This window comes from Delphinus delphis, chromosome 21 (genome assembly GCF_949987515.2).
Source record: "Delphinus delphis chromosome 21, mDelDel1.2, whole genome shotgun sequence".
In the NCBI taxonomy this organism is placed as follows: Eukaryota; Metazoa; Chordata; class Mammalia; order Artiodactyla; family Delphinidae; genus Delphinus; species Delphinus delphis.
This window is the reverse complement of record NC_082703.1, coordinates 12,233,442-12,248,565: the sequence shown is the minus strand read 5'-3', so window position 1 is coordinate 12,248,565 and position 15,124 is coordinate 12,233,442. Positions and strand designations below refer to the sequence as shown.

The 15,124-nt window shown below is 51.4% G+C and overlaps 1 protein-coding gene across 3 annotated transcripts in view; it reads left to right on the top strand.

The window, feature by feature from the left end:
- The window catches only part of RBPMS (RNA binding protein, mRNA processing factor), a 186,377-nt gene extending 175,270 nt beyond the window's left edge, over nt 1-11,107 (top strand). For 2 of the 3 annotated variants that reach the window (XM_060001115.1, XM_060001114.1), the window contains 2 exons: nt 4,996-5,097; nt 10,894-11,107. In XM_060001115.1, coding sequence (XP_059857098.1) covers nt 4,996-5,041 — 46 coding nt within the window. In that variant the 3' untranslated portion in view covers nt 5,042-5,097; nt 10,894-11,107. Of the gene's footprint in view, nt 1-4,995; nt 5,098-9,190; nt 9,285-10,893 lie in introns of all 3 variants that reach the window. The other variant, XM_060001116.1, reaches the window with a different exon arrangement.
- The last annotated feature ends 4,017 nt before the right edge of the window (nt 11,108-15,124 follow it).

Genomic DNA, 15,124 nt, shown 5'->3' with positions numbered 1-15,124 from the left:
TATATCCCCAGCCATTGTTTCTCTGTTCCGAAAAGCCTTAGGCATTTGTTGTGTGGGAACCTTCTCCGTTACTGGATGACACTGGTCTAGCGCTGTCGTGTTATACAGCTCCAGAAGGCACTGTTCCCAGGTACCTCTCTGTGACAGTGTTTGTCTCTTAATTTTCGGAGGCTGGTAGGTATTCACCTAGAGGCGTCTAGGATAAGAAAACCAGAAATTCTGAAGCTCATGAGAGAGTTCATGGGGTGAAATGTAGATCTGGCAGTTTTTGCAGAAGCTGATAGTTGAGGAAATGAATGAAATCGGAGGTGAGGTCGGTGGGACAGAACCTGGAGGCTCTCCTGGATGCAAGGGGTCTGCTTGTTGAGAGTGAAGAGTGACCAGGGACAGGGGCGGCACGGCGCCCGGGGAGGGCAGTGTTGAGCTGCCTGGTCTGCAGCGTCAAATGCTGTAGGAAAGCTGAGTAAGATTTTGGCAGTTCCAGTTGGCAAAAGATGGTGGTGGCATAGGGCCCAAGGAGAGAGAAGGCAGGATTGGTAAGCAGTCGAAGAGATCTAGCTCCATTCCCCAGAGATCTAGAGGCGGCGTGGCTACCAGAGAAGGGCCAGCAGTTGCTCCCCACTGCCCTGGAAGTATGGCTTCTGAAACACTGTAGGATCTGCATAAAGATGTAATGTCTCCGGTGGGTGCATCATTGTTCTGAGATAAACTTGGGCCATGGGCCAGGCTCCTTCCTTGGGGTCTCAAGGGAGTGGGGGAGAGGAGGTAGTTTGGGAGGAGGATAGATCACTGAACTCATTGCACTGCACTTGGGGTTGGGACTCCCATCCTGCCTGAAGTTAGACCAGCTCAGTATGGCTCCATTACCCAGGCTCCTTCTCGTCTCTTGGATCAAGTCCTTTCCAAGACAGCTAATACTCCAGGCTGTGTAATCTTAAGGAGACGTAAGTGAGAACTGAAAACAGTGGTGCTGATGAAATAACCAACATTTTAGAGCAAGATGAGTCTCCAGAAAAGGGCAAAAGTGCCACCAGTGGAACCACTGGCCCACATGGCCTTCCTGCACTCACTGGAAGGGGCTTTCTTCCCCCCCGGAAAGACAGCACCGGAATGGGGGCACGAGTGACATCTGGTATCAGACATAAGGACCTGTACGCAGACCGGCGTCACTTCTGATGTGTGGAACGTCAGGGCTGCCTCCTCCTGGATCCTGAACATTCCAGGCCTGTTCTCCCGGAGGTCCTTCAGGGATTTTTAATTGACCCAGTCTGAGCGCTTATTTCTAAAGGGAAATCAGTGACTAGACTAGAAAAGTAAATAAGCTCTTTATTCTTTAAACATGTGTTATTTATCTACTATATGGTAGATATAAAAATGTGTGAGGGCTTCCCTGGTGGCGCAGTGGTTGAGAGTCCGCCTGCCGATGAGGGGACACGGGTTCGTGCCCCGGTCCGGGAGGATCCCACGTGCCGCGGAGCGGCTGGGCCCGTGAGCCATGGCCGCTGAGCCTGCATGTCCGGAGCCTGTGCTCCGCAACGGGAGAGGCCACAACAGTGAGAGGCCTGCATACTGCAAAAAAAAAAAAAAATGTGTGAAACGAGGCCTGTGCCCCTGAAGAGCTTCAGTTCTAAGGGGCAAGAGCCATGGACACAAGTTTTAAAGAGAAAGGAGAATTATTGCCCAGGATGCTCCAAAGAGAGGAGCGCTCCAAAGGAGGTGGGTGTGCGTGCGGACCGCCATCAGCGGCGTAAGTAAGGCCATCAGAATGGTGGTCGTCAGAGGGGTGGGTGTTACGTTTTAATTTGTTCAACATCTTGCTTGACAGACGGTGTTCAGTCTGGTTACAGCGTGTGCACATCACTACAGAGTTTTGCTAATGGGTCAGCCATGTGGCCGAGAACCCCAGGAAACACAGTAATGATTGGCAGTGATCAATTTCCCAGATGGGTTGAGGATAGAAAAGCATGAGCAGCTCTGTAGTCACTCCTTACAAGGAATAAGGGTTATGCAGTCTTCCTGGTTGGGTATCCAAATGTAGTTAAATAAATCAGAAAAAAGAGGGGAGAAAGAATTAGAGTTGGAGTGGACGTGGGAGGGGGTTCTTAAAGAACTCATGAAATTTCCCTGGCCGGGGACTGAGACCACAGCATAGAAATTATAAGCACGTGTAGTCACGGCCTCACCGAACTAAAGGAGAACATGGCAAGGGATAAGAATTTGAACCTGTTTGTTCCTTTTGTTTAGTTTTGGGGAGGAATGGCCTAGTCTGTCTTTGGCTGTGAGCACAAGCGCCTTGGGGATGCAGCCACGATCCGGAGAGCCCCAGCTGCTGGATGTCCAGGCAGCACTTAGAGCTTAGCAGGGTAGGAAGGGCAGTCTTCATGGAAGCCCAGACAGCTGCTGTGGCTTCAGGCACTCACCCCCTGCCTTCTGCCTAGAAGAGGCCCCAGGGTCCTTCCCTTGTCTTCTATGAACTAAGGTCTTTCAGTCACACGTAAGGCCATTGACACAATACATATTCAGTGACCATCTGCGGGATATAAGGTACTGTTCTGGGCGTTGCAGATACTACAGTGGACAGAAGCAGACAAAACCCTTGACTTGGTGGAGGTGACATTCTGTAACAGGGAGAAGAGTAATAAAATACTAAAGTAAACAGTAGGTCGGGTGGTGAGAAGGGCTAATGGAAAAATGCCAATCAAGGAAAGACGGCGACTGTGAGGGGTCAGCAGGTGCTTCCCTGCACACGGGAGCAGAGATGAAAGCTCTCCCAGATTTATATGGGGTTCTTTTTTCAGAACAGACCTCACTTTACTCAAGCTTAGAGGGCAGTTTAACTTCTCTGTTCCTCTTCTCCCCTCCCTTTTGCTTCATCCAAGTGAACAGGCTTGGGCTGGGTGGGGCTTGAAGGCAGCGCTGGCAGAAGGTGCCCGGCGGCCCGAGTGGATGAGCCCTTCCCTGAGAGGGGTCTCCACGTGCCCTGGTTCTGATTCCCTCACTCTGAGCCCCAGGGTCTGTTTTGCTTCCTGTGTGAGTCAGAAAGTAGGGACGGGCCTGAGAACCTGCCTCCTGCCAGGTACTGGGGTGGTGGCGTCCCTTCTGGCTTTCTGCTAACCACCTCCTAGCACCTGCCGAGCCATGTGCCAACCAGGACTCTTGTGACAGCCAGCGCAGTCAGCTGTGGCTCCCCCTTCACCCGTGGTCTATTCTGTGAGTCTGGCTGGGACACGGAGGCCCCCGAGCACGTGCACCAGGGAGCTGCCTGCCCGGCCCCTGGAGGAAGGTCACAGATCGCGGCCGCATGTTAAGATCAGGACACTGAGCCTCGGCGTTTCCGCAGTCGCAGGGCAAGGCCACCTGCAGGAGCCGACCGTCCACTGCCATCAGCTCTCTGAGTGGCTGAGAGCTTCAGAAAGCCGGCGTGCTCTACATAGAGGTGAACGCGTTGGGACTCCCCTCTGGTGTTTTGTGTTCTTTGGGGAGTCCGCTCCCGGGGTCTCTGCAAAGCAGACTCTGGCCCACGTGTTCTCTCTGCCCACCCGCTGAGCCCGGCGTGCGGACAAGTGTTGATACAGTAACTGCAAAGAGCGGCTTGCTGATAAAACCCTGGTCTCCCAGAACCCGGGCCCAGAAGCCAGGGTCCCAGGACTCCTAAACCACCAGTCCTCAGTCCTCCCAACTAGCTTCAGCCCAGAGGCTGAGAGGAATCTGGTCATCAGTGTGATTTCCTAAACGACAGCCATCCTAAAAAGGCAGCCTTGGTCTGGCCGCCCCAGGAGGCACCCTGGGTCTGCAGGCACACCCTCCCTCCCTCCTTGCCTGTGCCCGGCAAGTGTGGACACGGCCGGGGAAACTTGGGTCAGATGATAGGTTTTGTTTCCAGGGGTGAACATTTATTTTTCTGTCCTCAACCCAACTTCTACCAGGAGACTAGAATCACATCTACTCATCTTTCAATGTTTTTATAGTGAAATTCTGGGGAAAACTTTTTTTTTTTCCTGACTCTGAGAAGAGAGATGCCCTGGGAAGGCGATCTTTCCTTCAGCCTGCCGCATCACCCCAGAGGCCGTCTGAGCGCAGGGCATGGTCTCCCTGCAGCATCCCGGGGCAGCTTTCCACAGCACATCGTGCGCTCCTGTCCACAAAGCCCTGTGCGCCAGAAGCAGGTTCTCTGTCCTGGGAAGGAGAGCAGCGCTGAAGACTTGAGGAACGTTAGCGGGGAATCGGGCACCGGTGTCCACGTGCTGGGCGAAGGCCTTCCTTCCTCAGCACCAGGAATTCTTGATGAAACCAGCCAGCGCGGAGGCAGCCATGCCTGCAGGAAGAATATTAAAAATGTGTTCCTCGCTAAGTGTCTGCCTCTTCCTGTCTCAGAATTCTCAGACACTGGGAATAGCAGGGTATGTTCCCAAGTGTTAGCTTTTGGGTTTTGTTTCCTAGTAGGTGCCCGGAGCAAAGTCGAGTTCATTGGTGCACGTGACAGCACAGGGTTCTCCTGGAGGGTTGCTTCTGGGGCCTTGGGCTGACCAGAGTTGTCCCTGGGGTCTGGGGCGGCCCCTGGAGTTGGTTAGGTTTCGGGCTGCTCTCGGGGGCCCTCAGATCCCGTGCCTTTCCTCTGTCTAGTCCTGGGGGACGTGTGTGCGGAGGCCCTGCCTGTCTGCCCCCAGGGGGCTTATGCCCTGGTGCTCCTAAAGGGGCACGCTTTTCTCCAGGTGCCCTCCCCACTGGGCTTGCTGCAGGGAGTCCCTGGGAGCCACCCTCTGCTGCCGGGCACCCCGGCCCCCGAGAGCCGCCTCCCGCTGGCTGCACCACGTCCCAGTGAGAGCTCTTCGTGGCACTCCCAGTTGGAGCTTGTCCTCAAGCTCAGCAGTGGAGGCCTTTGGTGCTGGTGCCTTTGCCTGGCAGCTCTTTACCCTCGGAACAGGCCCAGGGAAGCCGGCAGCCGGGGTTGCTGTCACCGCGGGTGTTAACGGCTCATCTCTTTCTCCACCCCAGGTTCCAGGTGTGTGATGGTGGCTGCAATCTGTCTTGTGGGTATTAACGCAATCTTCAAGTGGCTCTTGTTCTCGAGCTGTTCTACAAAACTGGAGCGCGCTGGTGAGTTCCAAACTCAGAGACTGAACGGTTCCTCCCAAGAAGCAGCGTGTCCCGGGCAGGGCACGACCGCGTGGAGTGGTGTAGTCGGGGCCATCCCACCAGCATCCCCGGTGGGTGGGGCCCCTCCAGGGGCTGCGGTGGGCGCTCGGGACCGGCGTGCGCTCGTCTCCTCCAGCTGCCGTCTGCTGAGGGAAATGCGTCCCGGGGTAGCAGGTGAGCTCTGCGGGCTCTCAGAGCGCGTCACCCAGTGCTTGGTCCTCACAGCCTTGCTGGGTGAGGCTGTCAACACCTCCTCCAGCAGTATCCGGGTATGAGGTATTCCATCAAAGGGAACATATATATGAATGAAGTTTTTCCCTTGAAGCCCTAAGGCTTTTTTTTTTTTTAGTTAACCATTTTGGTGGAAATCTTCAGATGTAGTATGTATATTCCTTTTGATCTATTAATCCAGTTATACTGAATATAGTGCAGCCCTTTCTTGATGACTTGGAGACATTCTGAGCCTCTCAAGAAACAGGGCGATTGCCCTTGGGCATGACTGAACTATAATGGAGTCTAAGTGGACTCCTAAACTGCGCGGCTTTTCTAGTGGTGAAGATTTGGGTGATTTGTCCGTCTTCTCCGTCACTACCAGCTGTCACTGCTCAGTTCTTTCACTGCGGGCAGTAAGCGTTGTCTCAGAACAGTCGTGCAGCAGGGTTCCAGGAGGCGACCTGCCTGCTGGGCACCACACGTGGGGCTTCCAGTCTCTTTGGAAAGCTTGACCTAGAACAGCAGGAATGCCAGGGGCAGGCCAGCAGCAATTATGTCCCAGCCCAAATAAGGTGGCAGATTTCATCCCTGTGAGGGGCCTATAAAGAAAGGATGAGTCATAAAGAGAACAGGATTCCTGCTAAGGGCAGAGAACCAGGCAGCTGGGCCTAGGAGGTCATTACCACATTCGGGGCATAAGTCATCTCGTGCTCAGAAGCCCGCCTCTCAGTGCCCCCCAGAGGCGCGTGTAGTGGGCGCGTGCAGCCTGCCCACCCTGCCTGGTTGGGGAGCCGGCATCAGGCACTTGGGGTCTTTTTTCCCACTGACGTCTGTTTCTCACACTAACGAAGCTGACCGACAGGTAAAGAGTTTTCCACATCACACAGGGCAGCCAAGAGATGTCCCACTAGTTCTACAGCCTTCTAATCCATCAGGTTTTCCTCTTCTCGTGGTCCTTAACAGAAGTGTCCACGGTATTCTTATGGATAATACCACTCAGTAAAACTGTTTAAAAAGGCAAGATCTTGCTTTGCTTTCTCTCTCCTCTGGGGAAATTTAAGGACCAATTAGCAGCCACCCATACAATTTTTTTAGAAGCAGGTTTAGAGTAGGGATTTTTTATTATTATTTATTTTTAGTGTAGTAAATCAGCCCATATCTCAGTAATTCGGGCACAAGCAGATGAGCCCCGTCAGGAAGCAGCAGCAGCTGGAGCGTGTGGTGACTCTCTGCAGACAGTGGAAGGGCCTGGTGACAGTGGGGAGGAGAACCGGCTCGGTCCTGGGTGGCCCGCGTGGACGGGGTCTTCAGCACTAGCCGTGTTCACAGTGGGGCTTACCAGCCCCAGGCCACCCATCGGTTACAAGAGTGTGGAGGAGGCTTTCCCCTCCCCAGCTCTGAAGTCAGCCAGCACTGCAGAGATAGGCCTGGCCTGTGAGGAGGGAGGATCTCTGGCCCCGAGGGCGGGCCTCCTGAGGGTGTGGGCTGGCGTCCACCCAGGGCCACAGTGGGGGCGGCCAGCGTGAGCTTGTGTCTGTGGCCAGTGGTGCGCCGGTGCAGGGCATGCATCTTTAGAATAGGGAGGAGTTTCTAACCACAGATGACTGTTCCCTGGAGACGCTATAGACTGTGAAGCTTTTAAAATGTTAGTCTTTGTGTTACAAATTAGTACCAGCATTTGATTTTTCAAAAGTCAAGCTGACAGGTATAAAATGAAAACTAAACCACTTATTAAAAACCTTAGTCATATGATGTTGGGATTTGGATGGAAGGGAATATTTCTTACCTTATAGTAAAAATGAATAAATGTTAGAAAAACTCTTGGGGAAAAAATCATTAGTAAATAGGCCAAGTATAGATACAAATGGATTGGGGGGAAACAGAAAGAGGATTTTCTTCTTGCTGGGAGAAAACACTCAAAAGGCGCTTGGATCAACACACTCTAACTTACCAACCTACCAAGCTGCCTCGGGGAAGAGCAGCCTCTCCCGTGGGTCTCGGCGTTGGCCACCCCTAACCCCACCAGGGCAGCCGGCACCATGACCCATACCCATCGGCAGCTGTCCCCAAGCGCTGAGGGACACACAGTGATCTCCATTGAGGACAGCTGAAATGAACTGGTTTAGAATTGTGTAATATTCCTTAAGACACAGGGAGACACTCCATTGCCTTCAAATAGAGACAGTGGTGACCTGCTTCAGACAAGATTTTATACACATTTTCTTCCCTTGTTTATCCCATCACATGCATGTCATAGTTGACCCCCTTTCCGGAAAGGTTCTGTGAGGAGAGTCTGCTCTGTAAACAGAGCCTGACTCTCTCCCACCCCCCATGGTGCTCTGTGTTCCCGGATGTCTTTGCTTTCTGTTTAAAATGTCCTTGTTAATACATTCCAAGGTTTGAACTCCGTTCCTAGCTAAACCCCTTTCCTTGTTTACAGGGATTGAAATAGCCACATTCTGACCTTCTATTCAGTCTGGAACATCTATGGCAATGCGGACGCATTCTTTTCCCATGTGAGAACTGCATTTACCCAACACAGTTATGGAAAAGCAGAAAAGCTCAGGAAACTATCGACTCTCACCCCTTTGTTTCTTCCCTCCCTGTTCTTTTTCACTTCAAAAGATCCGACTTTCTACGCAGCCTTAGATTAACCAGCCCCGTCCATCTTTCTTCCTGCTCAGGGGCCCAGGAAGGGGACAGAGGACCCTTAAGTCGGGTGTGTTGCTTATCGCCTCAGAAGGCTGGGGCGCCTTCCCAGTCCCCGCATCAGCTTTCTGTAGAGGCCCTGTCAGGGCCGGTGTGCAGAGCCCCACGTGGGCCCCAGGCACAGTCTCCTGGCTCTCAGCCTAGCCTGGGCATGATCAAGGCTGGGGGCCACGTCCCATTAATAGCCCATCGTTCCCGTTTCATTTGTCCTAGAGTCCAGGTGTCTGCATTTTTGCTACATGCAAGTGACTATGTCTGGAGTAGAGGATGGTGGAGACGGTCTCAGGGAGGGAAGTAATCCTTGTGAAAGCCAAGTAAGTGGCCTGGACCGTGAGAGCTCCAGCCAGGAGATGAGAAAGCCCTGCAGCCTGAAGGGATCAGGAAAGGCTGGAGGAAGTGGTGCTTAAACTGAGTTTTGACAGATAGTAGGGTTTGTGTATGCGGAAATACACTAACAGAAGCGGGGCACGTAAGAATGACTGTGTGGTCTTGTGGAAAATGGATTTTGATCAAGGTTTTGAGGGTCTTGGAGAGGCAGCGGAGATCTGAGCCAGGTAGCAGGAGGTGCTTTAGGAATTGTCACCTTACTGCCCAAAGCAAAATGCATGGTCTAGTGGAAACACGTACCGGGAGAGGCGAACCAAGCCGGTGATGGCGGTGTCAGAGTGACCTGAGAGTGCAGGGCGTGTCTGGGACGCATCCGTGTGAAGGCCAAGTGGTGAGTCTCGGTAGAGACGCGTTGCCTTTGAGGTCATGGCAGAAACACCCAGGGCAGAGCTGATGGGAATGGGGAGAACTGCCCGGGAGCTGGCAACGTGCACTTGCCTGAAGGTGGCCTTTGAGCTCCGGAGAAGCAAGCAGACCTAGACCAGGCAGGCCCTGCCTCACCGAGCCAGGGGCTGTAAGAGCTTTGTCCTTCCTAAACTAGTGGGCGGCCCTCTCCAAGCCCATGCTCTGTGAGACGCCCCTCAGGTTCCCAGAGCCTGCGGGCTGCCCGCTGCTGTCCCCTGTGAGTTGTTCCGAAGTGGGAACTGCTGTTCCTTGGCCCTGGTTTCCTGGAATCGACGACGTCCACGGCTTGGGTTGCTGGCATGGGGTCAAGTTTGGAATGACGTGGGACTTGTCATTCCAGGCCTGACAAGCCAAGACTGAGGAGGAAGGAAGCTGGCCTCGTCTCCGGGTCCCCAAAGCTGGTTTCCCTCCTCCGTGGACGGACAGACTGGCAGGTGGGGGAGGCCCCTTTGGCAGCCAGAGGGCCGCAGATCAGACGCGCGTGGGGACTGAGGCTCGTGAGTTCATTAGAGAACGTCGGCTGCTACAGCACCAAAGACCAGGCCTGGCCCTGTGACCCCCCATAACCCTGGGCACGTGCATTCCTGCCACCCACCCGGGCCTGCTGCAGGCCGCGCACACCTGGGCTGGATCAGGGGGTCCTGGTGCCCCACCCCCTGCTGGGTAGAAATCAGGCGGGAGAAGAGATGTAGCTTTCACGGGCGGGGGGGGGGGTCCTTCTGCTGGCCCTGCTGAGTGTCACAGTATGTGTGACCTGCACCAAAGATGGGGAGTGAAGGGTCCTGGCCTGTTTCGATTCCTCCGGCATTGAGTGAGTCTGGGGGGCTGATCCCCACTACTGTGCTGGGCACCAGGGGAAGCAAAGGAATTTTCCTAAAGGAGGTGATCACCTCCTGCTGGACAAATCCTGTACCAGAGAACTCGGAGAAACTGAAGGGAGGACACGGGGACCTGGCTCCCAGAGCTCGAGTTGGGAACATTTCTAAACCGAAGGGGACACTCGTTATTCTTTCTATAATCGTAACTAAATGATAGGCGAGGACTAATTTAATAGTTACAACAAGCTGAAGAGACAGGTAAGTGTTAATCTAACTTCAGAGAAGAGGTTCTGGATGTCCAGATCCCCACTCTTGAGAGCAGTGTCCTACCTTCTCCCCGTGGAGTTTTCCAGGAGCCACAGGTCTGTGGTTATTATATTTGGTCTTCTGACTTGTGGCTCATTAGTTTTACCCAACCAAAAACTAGGCTCTGACAAGATATACTGGGACATAGTTTAGATCCAGCTGGCACTGGACGGATCTGGGTGGGAGAGGAGTGTTCATTAAGATCGTCCAATTAGCTGTGTCTGAAAGAGTTTAACTCAGGGCAGGACAGGGGCTGTTAACAGCAAGGACGGCTTCCTCCCACATACAAAATTCTAGTAGTATATGCTGATTACTTCTACGTATACCTTTCCGGCAATCACAGATTTATGTGAGTCTGACCTGTTGGTAAGATGGCAAGAAAACAAGGGACTGGGGAGTTGGAGAGATGAAAGTAAAATGAGTGACAGAATAAGAGAAGAGCACCTACAATGCAGCCTTCACGTAAGTGAGTAAATCCAGACACAAAGGAGCTGAGAAGTGTTTAAGAAACTCCTGGGACCAGGGTGGGGGTCTGCCAGGGACGAAGTCTAGATGATTGTCCAAAGGCCCTTTATCCTGCCATGAAGCAAAACAAATATGAATGTTTCCTTGCAGGGGAGGGAGGGCTTGAAAAGATTCTAGTAAGAGAAAGATAAACAGAAATTAAATACCCACTCCCCGTGTTTGTAAAGCCAGACCACTGAGCGTCTGGCTTGTGAGTGGTCTTCATCTGGAGGGTCAGTGAGGATACTACTCCGTGTTTACAGAAAGGTGTACACATGCGCCATTGTGGGGAATCACCAGGAGTCTCTTGAGCCGTGGCTTCTATACACTGGTGTCCCGAAACAGCCCCGTGGCTCAGAGGAAGACCACGCGCTTGTGAGACCCACTGCCCTTACATGCTTGCTTTCTGTTTCAGGCTGGAACCCGCCCAGTTTTGGTCCCTTCAAGACTCTGCCACAGCCTCTATCACACATCTGTTTTTCTCGAAGAAAAAAATACAATAAAAATGTTTTACTCTTTTACACTGTATAATTTGTAAGAAACCGTGTTATTTGTGAACGCATGGTCTGCCATTTCTGTACAGTTTGGAGATATTTTCGAATGAAACATAAAAGATGTCAACGATAAAATCAAGAGAGTGAGTATTTTTATACCAAACATTTTAAGTGTGACAGGATGGATGATCTTACACTGGGCTGGATCACAGATTTTGTGCTTGACTTTTGAATGCTTGTAATTTAAAATATCTATTTTTTTCCTCTAAAAAATGTTTAAGGCATGTTTAAGGCATGTTTTTAAATATTATCAAAATTTCCAGAATCATATGGTGAATGTATAGAAATCTGTTTCCCTGGCCTGAGTCCACGAGTAATGCAGCGTTAGATGTTAGAACTGCTAGTGCAGTACTCGGGGTTTACTTCCAGGTCTAGTAGGTCACCCTGCAAGACAATCAAAGGCCTCCAGGAGCTTCTATCCTAACGGCGGCAGGTTCCCAGCGGGGCAAAGCAGCCTTTCCTTGGAGCACATTCCTCACTTAGAAGAGCCCGGCAGCTCCCGAGGTAACTATACAAACTGTGGGCTGAGTGTTGGGTTTTGCCGTTTTCTTATGTTTTTCTTCTACCAGCACGCTCCTGTGTGTGCCCAGCTGACACGCGACTCCCCCGGTGAACGTGCTGAGTCTAAGGGGAAGCCTTGGCTTGGGAGGCCAGCCTGGGCCCAGGAGGCAGCCACCTTTGCCCGGCCCACCTGGCTGCAATGGGCAGCTCCCATCTCCCAAGTGATTTTGCAAAACATGGGTTGAACTGAGCTGGTGTTCCTGAGTCTTGGCAGCAGCAGGCCAGACACACCACTTAAAACATGATCTTGAATCCCATGTGCTCACCGTGACACTACCTGGCGTCTGGAATGAGTACTCATCAGCTTGCTTCAAGACTCTGTCAAAGCCGGTCAGTCTAGCGTGGTAAGCCGACACTTCCAGAGTCTGTGGCAGCCCACTCTCCCCCTTGTTGGAGAAGAGCCAGGTGTAAAAATACATTGACCTAAGAATTTTTAACTGCTGATATAGCTAAACATGACCACAAGCTTTCTTACTGATCTGCTCACGCTGTGCTGAAGATTTCGATGTTTTAATGACTATAGTATATATACATGGTTGGTGTCAGGTTTTCTAGTTTCATTATTTTCCATCAGAAGTAAAGAGATCAACACACTTTTAGAAGCTCATCACAAAAAAAACGAAAGGAGCCAGGGGTGAGGGGCACTCACCCTCACAATAAATGACAGGAAGGAACGTCCCTGCCACACCCAAGCCCTACTTAGGCCTTCATCGCCTCCTGGTTCGTGGTGACAGTTCTGTACTCTTGTTTCTAAGGAAAACAGCAACTTCCACCCAGTCTATTATGCTTTTATAAACTGTTTAAAGGTACTTTTCTATTGTCATTTTTAAGAATAAAGTGCTAATTCCAGCTGTCACACCACTGCTTGCCATATTCCTTTTTGTAAGAGCAACCCAGTGCATCCACACTGCAGACCAGGGAGCGTTTTTGCTCCCATTTTCAGGTCTGGACAGAGCTAAGCACTGGCCCTCGAGCCCAGGACAGAGGGGCTAAGGGAAGAAAGGGGCAGGGATGGGAGAGTCTGGACAGCCCATGCCAGGGCTCTACTGGGGGCACCTGCTAACTGACGGACGCAGCGGCCGTGACCAGAGCCTCCCGACCCACAGGAGGGTCGCCAGGGAGAGTCACACACCTTTCTTGATGCCTTTTACTGCACTCAGCAGACCCCACATCCTCCTCAGGCTACAAAGCTTGAGCTCAGGCCTATCTGAAATCTGTATTTGTGGTTTTCTACGGACCTAGAGTAAGAAATATATTCTATTGAGAAGCCAGGCCTTGATAGCCAAGACCATAAAGTGCTTTATATAAATATATTCTCACCAACTCCTCTTCCCCCAAAAGGGGGAGGGGGCCATAGCACTCAATTCCAACTAATGGCAACCAACCACCACGAGCAGCTATTCGTCTCGCTGGGCACTGACGTTATTGGTTCTGTGGTTTGGATCTCACGTTCCTTTTACAGAGAAGACTAGCCACCAAAAGTGGGTGAAGGCAGAAAAGGACCACACGGCTCAGCGCCCTGCCCAGGCTCTGCAGGCCACATCTGCCATGGCTCCGGGATCATGGCTCTGGGACAGGCTTGATGATGCGCTTTGCCTTCCGCCCATCTGGGACCTCCCAACTCCAAGGCACCAGAGACGAGCCAGACAGCCTAGGAATTGAGGGTGCCTCCCACGGAAGGGCTGAACACAGTCACTGCCATAGGTTTTTGCACAAAGGGCCTTGGGGTGGATGAGTGAGTGCCTGGGTCACCACTGCTGTGCAAGTAACAAGTCTGGACAGGACCTACCTGTCTAGCATGAGCTCCAGACACAACCCCACTTGAACACTTGACCACCAGCTTCATTTTGTGTCACCCCACGGAGCACAAACACTGGAACTGGGAATTCGCGATAAGAAAAAGGCAGGTCTGTCTGTTCCCTCTTACTTCTGCGCATAATGTCCCAGTCTGTAGACTCCAGCAAGATGATAACTAAGCCATCCGTTGTTACCAAGTAAACCCTCCACTGGGAGGGGAGATGTGCTGCTTAGAACACAGGACTAATGTCATAAAACTGGCATTAAGTACTAAAATTAAGTATTATGCCTTCTACTTCTATAACAAAATTACAAATTAAAGGAATCTAGAAAAGAACCTTAAAACTTGCAAAATGAAAGTTACAGTATAATCATAAAGGCTTCAAATTCCCAGTACCTGAATACATGTCCAAACCTACTTTCATAGGAGAGGAAGCATGGCTGGACACCCCAAGAACTCTTGGTGTCTGTGTCACGGTGACATATAGGAATCAACTAGTTATTTCTGAGTGCTTTGGGCAAGGCATGCTTAGCTCAAGGAATACAAGCAGACTTCCTACTGTATCCCCCACTTATCACTGGGACGTCCAACTGTTAGGTGAAAAGTGTATTCTTACCCAGTGTGAAGAGAATTTTCAGCACGCAGTTGCTCTCTCACTCTTCCAATGTCATCCCTGTTCTATCACACCTCCTCATGACATCAAACAACTGGACAACATTCTGAGAAGGCAGAAGAGTGTGTTACTAGTGATGTGTTATCTGAAATGTTGGTCCTCAAAACGCCTGCACTGAAACTCATGACTGTGATGCTGAAAAACCGTACTGAGTCAGCTAACTGATAAGGCCCTCTGAACAGGAAAACACTTAACTGCCACAGTGAAGCTCTGTCTACTGCTGCAGAACGTCCTGGCTGGTACCCAACTCCCCTAGACTGGCCTGGCTCTAACCACCCCAAGCCCCCAGATGCCAATATGCCGTGAGGAACCTTCCTGACCTTCCTCAGGTGCTGCTTCACCAGGGCTTCCACAGTACAAACCACACTTCCCTGCTTTATGAGGGGAAAGGGCCCTGTGACCATGAACCGTAACAACATGCCCATAAATCAAGACCCAGGGAAGCCTTCCACTCCCCACTGCTCACACCCGTCTCTCATTTGAAGTGAAACTCTCACCATGCTAACTAACAGTAAATTAGAAATTTACTTAGGCTAGATTAAATTAAACCCAAACTTCTTCTCTGGGCAAAAGGACACACCTACATGGAATAGGAAATGATGCTCAGGTTAAAATATTTACCTGGACAAAAGAGCACTTTTCCCCTAAAACTAGAATGCAGAAAAGTCCAAAATCTCATGACAAGTCAAGTGCAAGGTAAACCTGACTTTGGTGTTTCTGAAGCTGATCCTGCCAAGGTCAGGCTATGACTTACAGCAGTGTCTCCTATTAGTATCCTTCTGTGTTTTCACGTATTTTTTTAAAAAATTAAGGTAAGTCTGCACTGAACATCCTTTAACCCCTGCAAAGTTCTGGGTGGCTGAAAGTCACTGGGTTCTCACAGGGTCTTGAGACCACATGGTTTGAGTCACAGGAACGTGCTGGCCCATCTCCAAACCAGGAGAGCTGGACAAGTGCTACAGGCCTAACTGTCCAAAGGGCCCATGGCAGCAGCCTTGCCACTTCGCCTGAGAGCACCAGCACATCTCTAATGGAAATCCCATTATGAAGGAAAATGCAC